Source organism: Topomyia yanbarensis, chromosome 1, assembly GCF_030247195.1.
Source record: "Topomyia yanbarensis strain Yona2022 chromosome 1, ASM3024719v1, whole genome shotgun sequence".
Lineage (NCBI taxonomy): Eukaryota > Metazoa > Arthropoda > Insecta > Diptera > Culicidae > Topomyia > Topomyia yanbarensis.
The window spans coordinates 30919642-30931268 of record NC_080670.1 but is presented as its reverse complement, the minus strand read 5'-3'; the positions used below and the strand labels follow the sequence as shown (position 1 = coordinate 30931268).

Here is an 11627-nt window from a genome sequence, read left to right as displayed (position 1 = left end):
TTCGGAATACAATTATGTTTACTAGCTACTTTGATTGCAAACTCGTCTTTTCTTCTTCAATCGGAGTATATTTTCCCTGCCAAGGAGTTTAGGTGAAGATGTATAAAGTATGTTTAAGGGGGTAAGGGTTTCAGCGTGAAATTTATTTTTTTTGTGAAATGACTCTTTTGGATGAAATTATACAATATAATGTACAAAAGTTTTGATCAATTCTCTTCGCCCAAATTTCTAAAAAAAATCGCAAATAGTGTTTTTTAACGCTAAAACCATTACCCCTCTCTTAATAATCTACCTATCTAAAACAAATTCTTCCTAAAAAGAACAATTTTCGGATGGAATCTCACAGCTGACGTCTGAGTTCAGTTAGACGGCGAACTTCAGTTATTTGCATCCACTGAGGGGTAGTTAGGCGTAGTCCATTGGCCTTTGTTTTCAACTTGTTGCGATTTCTAACGTTCTTGCGCAACATTCCTAAATCGGCTAGTCATATTCACTCAATAATATGCGATGATTTGTGTGTTAAACGTTATTTTTAATTTTACCAAATGAATTTATTAACCTAGTACCTACATACTTGAATCCATTATTATTGTCATTAGTTGAATTATAATGTTGCATTCCAGGCACCTGTACCAAACCAAGAGGAAAGCTTCCAAATGATTTTTATAATATTGTTTTATAAGTTTATTGGTTGATTACCTAATCACAAGAGACAAAATATTTATTTTCAAACATTTTCGACAGAATCTGTTCACTTAATAAATGAAGTGTTAAACTTATTACATGTTCCACTTTTATGAAATTTATTTCCTGACTCCTGTACATGTGTTTTGTTATAAATAATGAAAAGGATATTCCAAATTGTTTGTATTGTATTTGTTAACTAATTACTGATGGAGAAACGCAAAAAACTTACAATGTTCTAGTGATTTTTTTTTTGTTGGAAATCCAAAAACAATTCTGAAAAGGACAAAATTTGGTTTATCTTCTCTATGATGTAATCTTTCCTTATTTGACTTTTACTAATAAAAAATAAATGAAAGAAATACTTAGGGCCCCCTGTATTTTTTTTGACTCAGTTATAGCCGAAATGCTTTATGTAAGGGAAATCTCGGAAAATGAGAAGCGAAATAAATAACTCCAAGTAGAATGAAAGTCGTTCTAAACTCGAACTTTTTCGAATACTGTCTTTCCATTATTATTCGCTTTTTGCCGCATTCCATATTTTGATATATTATATTGAAGACCCATATTTTAGATCAATACAATAGTAATTCTTCAAAAGGGCTAATGAGACTTTTGTAAACAAACTTATTTCGCTCATTTTTCCGCTACAGAGTTGAATTTTATGAAAAATACACATGAATCAACATCTTTGCCCTTGGTAGAATCGATTTCAAATGTTTTCTGTGTTGAAATGATAACAAATTAATGGCGATTTCGCTTGAACCTGAAACTGAGTCAGGTTCTAACCCCAACCGCTGTCAGTTCATACATTTTGACAGCAGTTGGGGTTAGGAACTGACTCAGTTTCGCCTCAAACAAAAACCACATAAGAGAAATCAGCAAAACAAAAGTTTGTTCACAAATCTTATTAGCCCTATTCAAATGTTGATATGGAATAATAAAGTTTATTGACATTCCCTATTTATTTCTAGGATTAATCATACACATCATGACGTTATTTATTTAACTGATAATCGATTTTTTCCTTTGAATGGATATCGATATCTTTATCCTCAAGAAACTGACGTAACTGGTAGGTGACTATAGGAACATGACTAAGATAAGCGAGCCACTCAATACGTTGTGTACATTGCATTTAACTTCATTTTCTAGCCCTAATTTATTTCATTTGAAAATTTATCCCCGCCCTGTAGCGAAATCTTGATTTTATCCCTACTGGTAATATATCAGTAGGGTATCTTAAATAAACTTGTTACGTCACTTTTCAGTTAACCCCAGCATTCATAAGCTACACATTGTCACAATTATTTTTCACCTATTCCATTCTTAATACAAGGCCTCTGTCTAGAATATACTTTTTTTGCATAGCTAGTAGGTAGGTATTTGAATAAAGAAAACCTGGGAGGGAGAAACAGACACTACGCACGAAGTGTAAATAATAGCACTTGTCAAGAAGCAAGAAAACTTTCGACAGCCAAAATCAATCAAGGTGGGCGACGCATAAATGAGCAAATTTCTTTTTGCGTGTCATTGATGCAAGCGTGTTACCGGCACATGACTTCAATCGTGTGATGGAAAGGATCTTGGGACAGTATAAAATCAGTGAAAGTTTTTTTCCCGGGTGCTTTACATTGATTTGAAGATAAAGTCAGACGACAGTTTGCTTCCAGTACTCGAGTGAAATGGGACAAATTTCGGAACGATGTGTCTAATCTTATACTTTTAAAATAGGATTTTTGTGCCGTTCTTCTCCTTCATTCTACCACGGTTTCCTAAAAAATTGCTTAAACTGAATATTAAAAACCGATACAACATTAAATTCAATCTGAAAAATAGAATTTAATTTTATAAAAATTTAACTAACAGAATCCTTGAATAAGGAAACTCGCCGGTAGAGGCATGTTTATCTGATTTGTGAAATGTTGACCAATGCATAGGTATTTGATAGGTAGATATATATAGGAACGGCTGCAGCCTTGGAACGTAAATATCCATATAATGAAATAAACGAAAAAACGTTTGATATAACATGTTTTCGATTTTATATTTCCCCTTTATTTACTACTGAAAAATATTGCCATCCTAAATAAAGTACAGAAAACTGTTTCCACCTTTCTTTTTACATCATCAAACAATTTTAACCGTCGAACTGTCAAATTTAGCCAAGGTTATTTTGCAAATAACTTTCGAAGTGTAAGATTTTAACTAATAGATAGAAATGGAATTTTTTCATGATTCTGATCATCAGATTAAGCTGCATGAGCACCCGAACATTAAAAATATTATGTCGATGTCAAACTTCACGTCGAAGTAACTTGCCAATTTTTTTCGAAACTTTGTTTATATTTATTAGCATGCATCTAAGCCGTTGATGATTTTCATTTTCGCAGTATACTCTCAAAAGAAACTTTAAACTGGAGAACCATCAAATCTGACTAGCAAGGTGTCACTCATTCTAAAATTGTTAAATCAGTCACAAATTTTTAAAACTTTCTTCGCACGATTTACACCATTATTACTTGTCTTTACTATAGATATGAAAATAGCTTTTATGACATGTTTTAAATAGAAAGATGATATAAATTATTTTAAACCAAAAAGTATTTTTGAATTACCAAAAAACGTGCACGTCACAGCATATTTTTTGATTCCATATTCCCATTTCTTGGAGTAGAGAACATTTACAGCGTCGTCACATTTCCATAACTGGTTTTATAACAAGCATAAAATATATTTTAGGCGTAGTTCATTGAGCTTAAAATGTAAATATTATTTGAAATTTTCATATAAAATTAGCGTTTATTTTACATTATAACAAGATCGCAATATTGTCTTAAAACGATGCTCGAAACTTTTGAACGCATCTAAATTCTTATTCATCATTGAATACATAGAAATACAATTTATTTGATTGTGGCAGCACGGATTACCGAAAAATCTATCTGGCTAATTTCAAAATGGCATTAAAATCACAAAAAAACTTTAATAATATTTACTGCTACACCCAATCTAGACAAAAAATCAAGGAAATTCATCGTTCGGAAACATTTTCAAGCAAGCATATGATAACAATACTCTCATTTCCTCCATGAACACTTTTTTGTGGCTCGGAGTGACAGTTTCGTTCTGGCTGGCTATGACATTCACATTTATTGAGTCTGTTTCTCCCTCCCAGAAGAAAACTAATATCGTCCGGCGAACATGTTAACGATGGCCCTCGCGATGCTAAATTGATATAATCTTTCGATGTTCGTGATTCTGAAATACTTCGAGGTAATCTTATTTTCTGTGTTCGCGAATATCGTTTCGAAGCTCCATGTAAATGTTTCAAAAATATCGATCACACGAACCAAGAGCTTAGCTCGTGTTCGTCGAAAACTACGCAAAAGCTTTTACATATCTTTCCGAACATCAATGAAATGAACAAGAAGCTTCATTTGTCCTCGCCGAAGAGCATGCAAAAGTATCGCCCAAATGTCCGCAATTACGATGGTAAGCGATTGTGATGCGAAGCTTGTGTATACGAACCAATAACGCAAAGCTTCGTGCTTTGAAAGTATTCGAACATAGGTTCGGTTCGAATATTTCCTGCCCTGAAGGACAGTGCACAGAAAACATCTAGAAACACAGTGTACTTTCTAAAAATAGTGAAAAATGGTTTTTCAGAATATAAAATTCGATCCGAAAAGTGAAAAAATACGGCGATTAGAAAATTTGACATATTCAAATAATTGGTGTTTCACCAGCGACTAGCGACTACCAGGTGTCGCCCCAAAATTCTTCACCTGAAAAATAGGTGGCAAACCAGCCGATCGGTGCTCAGTTAATTTCGTCCGCGTCCCTTGTCACCTATTTTTTATTGGGTGTTTCATCGGTGGTGCTATCTTTGAAAATGAGCCGCCTTGGATATTCAACTGCTTTTATTGCTTTCTTATTTTATTGCAAAGGAGTAGAGGTTTTGATTCTTTTATATTCGGGATTGCAGATATTTTGTCGCATGTAAATTTTGGGCGTTCGTTGATGTGATGGCACTGCAAAAAACACGTATCCGCCGGTCGGCTAACTGTTCTTTGGACTGAGCAAACTAATTTCTATGTTTGTTTGGGGTTTGTTTTACCAACGGGGGAACTGACCCACAGAACATTCAATGTGCTTAGGGAAAACACATGGCCTTATTTGAGTGGAATGATGACTTCAATCATGTATAATGTTTGAGAATTGACAATTCGCGAGAGGGATCGGGGACCGGTTGGCAATTACCTTCAGTTTTGTCCGCACGAAGAATAAGTGTTTTTCTGTCATGTTCATTGGTTAGCGTTCAATTCTATCTCATGCCCCCACGCGAGTCTGGGTCTATTGATGACATTTGGTCCTTGGACAGGCGACGACTGGGTGCTGTTGGCCTTCTGCCGGTGGTGGCAGAGTGAGGGGGTGCGAGCGGATCTGGCCGGGAAGACAATACCTTAAAGACGAATTGTTGTTCGGGGGTTGGCTCCAATGGGACTTTGATTTGACTGGTGTCGATGATCGCGGGTCGATGCGTACTGAAGGTTCGCCGCATCTGTTTTGGTGATCTTGCAAATCTAATTTCAAGTTCCGTTATTGGTAACAGGCCCGTGCATCGGGTTAACGATTTCCCTTCAATGTTCGATATAATCGTTCGTATACGTGTTCACAAACAGTCCAATAAGGAAAATAGGAGGTACTTTGGTTGATTTGTAGCATCTCGAACTATCATAACTCTTTGTCTGTATAACGTGTTATCACTCAGTAGTTTGCAACCCAAAAATATATCGTAGAGCCGGAATAGCAAAATTAGTCCAAATAATGTCGCAATAAGTAGTGATCCGGCCCATTACGCAGATAAGATTAGCTTTTCTAGGCAATACTTCCACGGTCGGCTGTGTGGGGTTGGAAGCGAATCCTAGACCTTATTCCCTTCCAAACCGCTAGCTCCGCGACACCTATGGAAGAGTCTGATGAAGCTTCTGTATAAGATTCCGCATTTTATTCAAACGATCGCCGGGTAAAATCAGCACCGACACGATAGAAACCTCGAACAAATTCGTCGCGTGATTGAATATTATTAAAAAAAATATAAGCAGTGCTCCTTACAGACGGCTATCCGGAGTTCTAGGTGCTCATTTTGCTAATCGTATTAATACAACAAATGATAAATTTCCCAAATTCTCGGCAGCCGGCTGCCCAGAGCAATTATTACATGATAACGCTACTGACACATTTACTAACAACTCTTCCCTTCCCGTGATACATGTGGAGATGCAGAGGATTCCTCGGTCTCTAGTAGCAACATGTATCGGACTAACATTCCTTCCTTTCCCAGAAGATCTGCATTCGGACGTAGCCGGCGTCGGTATTGATCAGCATGCAGGGATCAGAATAGATTGTACAATGTGGCTCATCGTGTTATTCCCAAGCATGTTGTTCCAATGAACATTTTGCAACCTAATTTGGTTCTGGTCAATAACGGAGTAGCAACTACGGGCGATCTCTTATGCTTATGCTTATGCTTATGCTTATGCTTTTTCGTGTTTTTCGTGTTTTCATGTTTTTCATGTTGTTCATGTTTTTCATGTTTTTCATGTTTTTCATGTTTTTCATGTTTTTCATGTTTTTCATGTTTTTCATGTTTTTCGAGTTTTTCATGTTTTTCATGTTTTTCATGTTTTTCATGTTTTTCATGTTTTTCATGTTTTTCATGTTTATCATGTTTTTCATGTTTTTCATGTTTTTCATGTTTTTCATGTTTTTCATGTTTTTCATGTTTTTCATGTTTTTCATGTTTTTCATGTTTTTCATGTTTTTCATGTTTTTCATGTTTTTCATGTTTTTCATGTTTTTCATGTTTTTCATGTTTTTCATGTTTTTCATGTTTTTCATGTTTTTCATGTTTTTCATGTTTTTCATGTTTTTCATGTTTTTCATGTTTTTCATGTTTTTCATGTTTTTCATGTTTTTCATGTTTTTCATGTTTTTCATGTTTTTCATGTTTTTCATGTTTTTCATGTTTTTCATGTTTTTCATGTTTTTCATGTTTTTCATGTTTTTCATGTTTTTCATGTTTTTCATGTTTTTCATGTTTTTCATGTTTTTCATGTTTTTCGTGTTTTTCATGTTTTTCATGTTTTTCATGTTTTTCATGTTTTTCATGTTTTTCATGTTTTTCATGTTTTTCATGTTTTTCATGTTTTTCATGTTTTTTCATGTTTTTCATGTTTTTCATGTTTTTCATATTTTTCATATTTTTCATATTTTTCATATTTTTCATATTTTTCATATTTTTCATATTTTTCATGTTTTTCAGGTTTTTCATGTTTTTCATGTTTTTCATGTTTTTCATGTTTTTCATGTTTTTCATGTTTTTCACGTTTTTCATGTTTTTCATGTTTTTCATGTTTTTCATGTTTTTCATGTTTTTCATGTTTTTCACGTTTTTCATGTTTTTCATGTTTTTCATGTTTTTCACGTTTTTCATGTTTTCGTGTTTTTCATGTTTTTCAAGTTTTTATGTTTTTCATATTTTTCTAGTTTTTCAAGCTTTTAGTGTTTTTCGTGTTTTTCAATTTTTTTATTTCGTGATTTCATATTCTCATGTTTTTTGTTTTATGCTTTTCATGTTTTTCATGTTTTTTATGTTTTCCATGTTCTTTTGTGTTTCTTTTTTCTTTTCCCTTTTCCTTTTCATTTTTCCCTTTTTCCGTTTTTTTACCTTTCTCCTCTTTTCTTCTTCCCTTTTTTCTCTTTCCTATTTCCCTTTTGATTGTTTCATATTTCTTGTTGCTTGTTTCTGGTGCCTTATTCCGTGTTCCTTGTTTCTTATTCTTTGTTCCTTGTCCCTTGGTCCTTTTTCCTCATTCCTTATTCCTTGTTCTTTGTTCCTTGTACTTTTTTCTGCACATTAATTTTGCACTTATCGTATCACTACCGTTTACTTATTCTTTCTTTTATTGCGGGACTTAACGCTTAACTAGAGGTTTGCTCAGGAACACAATTTGTGTCTCCCTTTCTGGAGCTAGCGTCAATCCGACACTAACTCAGTTCAAAGCACTAAGTTAGTGTCGGATTCTGATGAGACGAAGTCGAAACGCAACTTCCATAACTAATTTAGTTATTCTTCTTCTTCTTAATTTTGGTATAGAGGAACTGTGGGTAGGGTGGACAGGTGGGGTAAGGCGGACACATGGTTATTTTAGGGATTTAACATTAAAACTTCAATTGTATTGTATGTGTACTCTATGATTAGGGGTAACCATGAATTATGAAACACTTAGTGGGCCTTGGATACTGTTAAAAGTGTACAATTTAAGCAAATATTGATAATCAGTAGTGCAGCTTCGTGCGGATGTAATTTTCAAGTTTCCGGTTTTAAGGTTTATCGTTGAAAAAATATATTTTTTCGCGGATTTTTTCCTTTATTTCGATAAAGTAACTCTTAAGTGATATCTTCGTGGAATATAACAGGTAAGTTGATTTATGTGTGAATAAGTACAAACGTTTAAAAAATATGTGTACTGGTGAGGCAAGACGGACAGTCTTGTTTAATTCTATTGATTCAACCTTTTATGAATGCCTCGCGTGTAGAAACGAAATTCTATCAGTCAAACGTGGAGAACCATCCAGTTAGTTTAAGTATAACATGCAGTAGACTGCAGGATGTACGTAAATGTGACCGAGTTTAAATACGGAATTCCTAGAACCTGGAAAAGGTAGACGACTTTGTGCAGGTCCCATACTCTGGCTGGGTGTAATCCAGGAATTGATGTTACCAATTACGCATTTATTATATAATTTCCCAGTTTTGTATAATTGACTGTGACTGTTAATTTGAACTGATTGCATAGCTCTCCTTATGACAACGGCAAAAACGATATTAGAAAATACATCATTTGCTTCAACTCTAAATCGAACCCAAAAATGTTATATTTCACTTCGAATTGATCATATATATATATATATATATATATATATATATATATATATATATATATATATATATATATATATATATATATATATATATATATATATATATATATATATATATATATATATATATATATATATATATATATATATATATATATATATATATATATATATATATATATTAAGAAGAACCACAATCTATTCAAAACATCCGTTAGAAGTAGTAAATTTTAACATTTTGTGTTGTAATCATCCTTTCTGAAACATGTCCGTCTTACCCCCACCATATGTCCGTTTCACCCGCAGTCTAGAAAAAGTGCAGATATTTCTTCGTTTTCTAATTCTTTAAAAAATGATACTTATTGATTTTTGTAACATAATCCCTCTGGATACTCGAAAGCCAACATATGGAGCTACAACATAGAGTGTTACATGTGGACAAAAACATGCTCTTACTATGTTATATTTAAGTATTTCCTTAATATGTCCGTCTTACCCCCAGTTCCCCTAATTTCGTTGCCATTGTGCGACACACAACACCCACACTTTTCATCTCAACCGGTTTACCAGCTAGCTCGTCAGTAACACCGAGTACACTAATTTAGGCGTACGCACCCGTCCTGACTAGAAAACAATGCGGACGTTAATTGATATTAAATTTTTCGATACAGAATTTCATAACGCACAAGCGGGAGTAAAGCAGGACGAAACGGCTGATACGCCCGGGAGACAAGGTGGTAATTAAGGGATATTATTCACTGGATTCTGCCAAATTAATTGTTATTTTTCATTAACAGTTAAAATTGCTACCATTGTTCAAAAACAGTGCTTGAAAGGCATTTCAGTGGTAATCGAATTGAAGGGAATCATAGCTTGCTGAGTCTTTCCAAAAAACTGAAATAATATGTTCAGACTCAACCTCACCTTTCCGCTATGGGGTGAAAATTTGTCTGATTCGCCTAGAGGGTAGGCAACCGGTGGTGGTAATAATTTCATTTCAACGGCGACGTTGAGTGCAACACCTCTTTGATGACATTAGTAAAGTCCCATCCATTCACATACACGTGAAGAGAATGGGGGTACATATTATGAAAGAAGCGCTCTAGCTCTAGCTGAAAACGTTGGGAACTTATCAATATAACTTTTTTTTTCTTTGCAACGTTCTTTGCGCAAAAATTGCGTTTCCTTTCATCTTCCGGAAAGAGCCGCGTCGGTTCCTTGAAGATTGAGCCGGATAATCCGATCAGTGTTCCCATTTTAAAGGATCAATTTCTCCTTCCATTAGTGGATTGGTGGCGGCATAGGTCAGGGGGCTGGGGCAAAGAATGGCAACGATGCACAGACATGTGACTGATGAAATTTCAGTTCAGTTAACTTGATACGGCGAAATTTGATTTGTGCCAGTCGATTTGGCATTAAGTTTAGAACGTCTTACACCCTGGAGGGAGGAAGTGCGTGTGATGTGTTTTGATTAACGAATCAACGGATAGAATTTCGGTTTGGGAAGGTTGGCTTTTAGAACAATAAAATAATGGTCAAAAGAGTCCAGCTGATTGTAATTTTTGAACCATTGTTCAGCTGTTCAATCGATCAAATAATACACAGCGTGAATCCGATCGGCTACCGTACAGAAATAAGCCGATTCCGTAGTAATCAGGAATCGACTCGAAAGGTGCTAATCCGCACTTGTCCCAGTCGACAAACGGAGTGTGGTCAAATAATAATAACCGCTACCACAGCTTGACAGTGCAATTGAACATTTTCGGTGCAATTGCACAGTAGGCGATACAAAGTCGGATTAAAAACGCCGTACAATAACCGATCGAAAATGTGGGCGCGACACAATCGCAACTCATGGCCATTCGCGGACGACTAGATGATGTGTATGTTTTGTTTTCTGTGCCCGCGCACACACAAGTCCATGTTGATAGGATTTGGGGAAGACCTACTGATTGACGTCGCTGGATTGTAATCGTCAATCGCAAACGATGGAAATGCAATAACGAAACGGGGCAACTGTTAGGTAGGTGTCCCTGTTTTTGGCGAACTGAGTAGTATTGTGAAGATGGGAAAGAGTCCTGAGGAAGAACTGATCGGATCTTCAACGTTCTAAAGAGGACTTGTTTGTACTTTTAACTGGTACTACCAGTAGCGGATTAACTCGTATAGTTTGGTTGACGTCAGTGGACATAAGTGGAATTAGTGGCTTTTAGTCAACCGACTGATTTTCCACCAAAGAAGAGAACTACTTTATTCTAAGCTTACTAGATTCGCTATGCGATTGCTGATAATGCAAATGATATCTAATCGCCGAACGCCAACTGATCTGCCAGTATAAATTCGGTTGACTGCTAATTGTAAAAAGCAGTACACTTTGTCAGAACGAGACAATATTGAGTCGCACTGATCCAAGCAACCAAGATGTTCAAAATTTACTTCCTCCTCGCGCTAGTACCAACAATGGTACTATCGGATGTCAGTTTCACCGCCTGTAAGTTTCAACTCATTCGTATTTATTTTCTTCAACCGAACTCCTTCTCTAATCATCGCTAACCTGCATCAGGTCCCAATGGAGCCCCGACACCCACCATACTGAAGGTCAACGACTGCATGGCCGATGAATGCAATCTGGTAGCAGGAGAGCACATTTCAGCCTACGCCAGTGGAATCTACAGCCCCACGGACAGTGCGACCGCCACGGCTCACATCTCCGTTTTTCTCGGTGGGCTGGATTTGGGTTTCGAGCTTCCGCCGCACCTGGAAGATGCTTGCAGCGTTGGAATCGAAGGTGGTTGTCCGCTAATTGCCGATGAGGCATTCAGTTATTTACTGTCCAGTGACAGTCTGGATGTTCCGGCTCGTGGGGTGGCGGTCGAGATCGAAGTCGGTCTGACGGGGGACGGCGGTGTCGAGCTGGTCTGTCTGCGGTTTAATGCTGTCGTTAACTGAGTTGACATGCGGTGAGAATAAAGTCTGTTATGAACCAACTGTTA

General features: G+C 36.0%; 1 protein-coding gene and 1 long non-coding RNA gene across 2 annotated transcripts; one reads left to right on the top strand and one right to left on the bottom strand.

The window, feature by feature from the left end:
* Positions 1 to 511: 511 nt before the first annotated feature.
* On the bottom strand, positions 512 to 4275 carry LOC131677265 (uncharacterized). Its single transcript, XR_009303316.1, has 2 exons — positions 3871 to 4275; positions 512 to 2085 (listed from the first exon to the last, which is right to left on the bottom strand). It is a non-coding gene; the product is annotated as an uncharacterized LOC131677265 (long non-coding RNA).
* A 6729-nt stretch (positions 4276 to 11004) lies between these two features.
* LOC131677256 (uncharacterized) lies at positions 11005 to 11627 on the top strand. Its single transcript, XM_058956978.1, has 2 exons — positions 11005 to 11125; positions 11198 to 11627. Exons 1-2 carry the CDS (start codon positions 11056 to 11058, stop codon positions 11581 to 11583), a joined length of 456 nt encoding a protein of 151 aa, XP_058812961.1. The 5' UTR covers positions 11005 to 11055; the 3' UTR covers positions 11584 to 11627.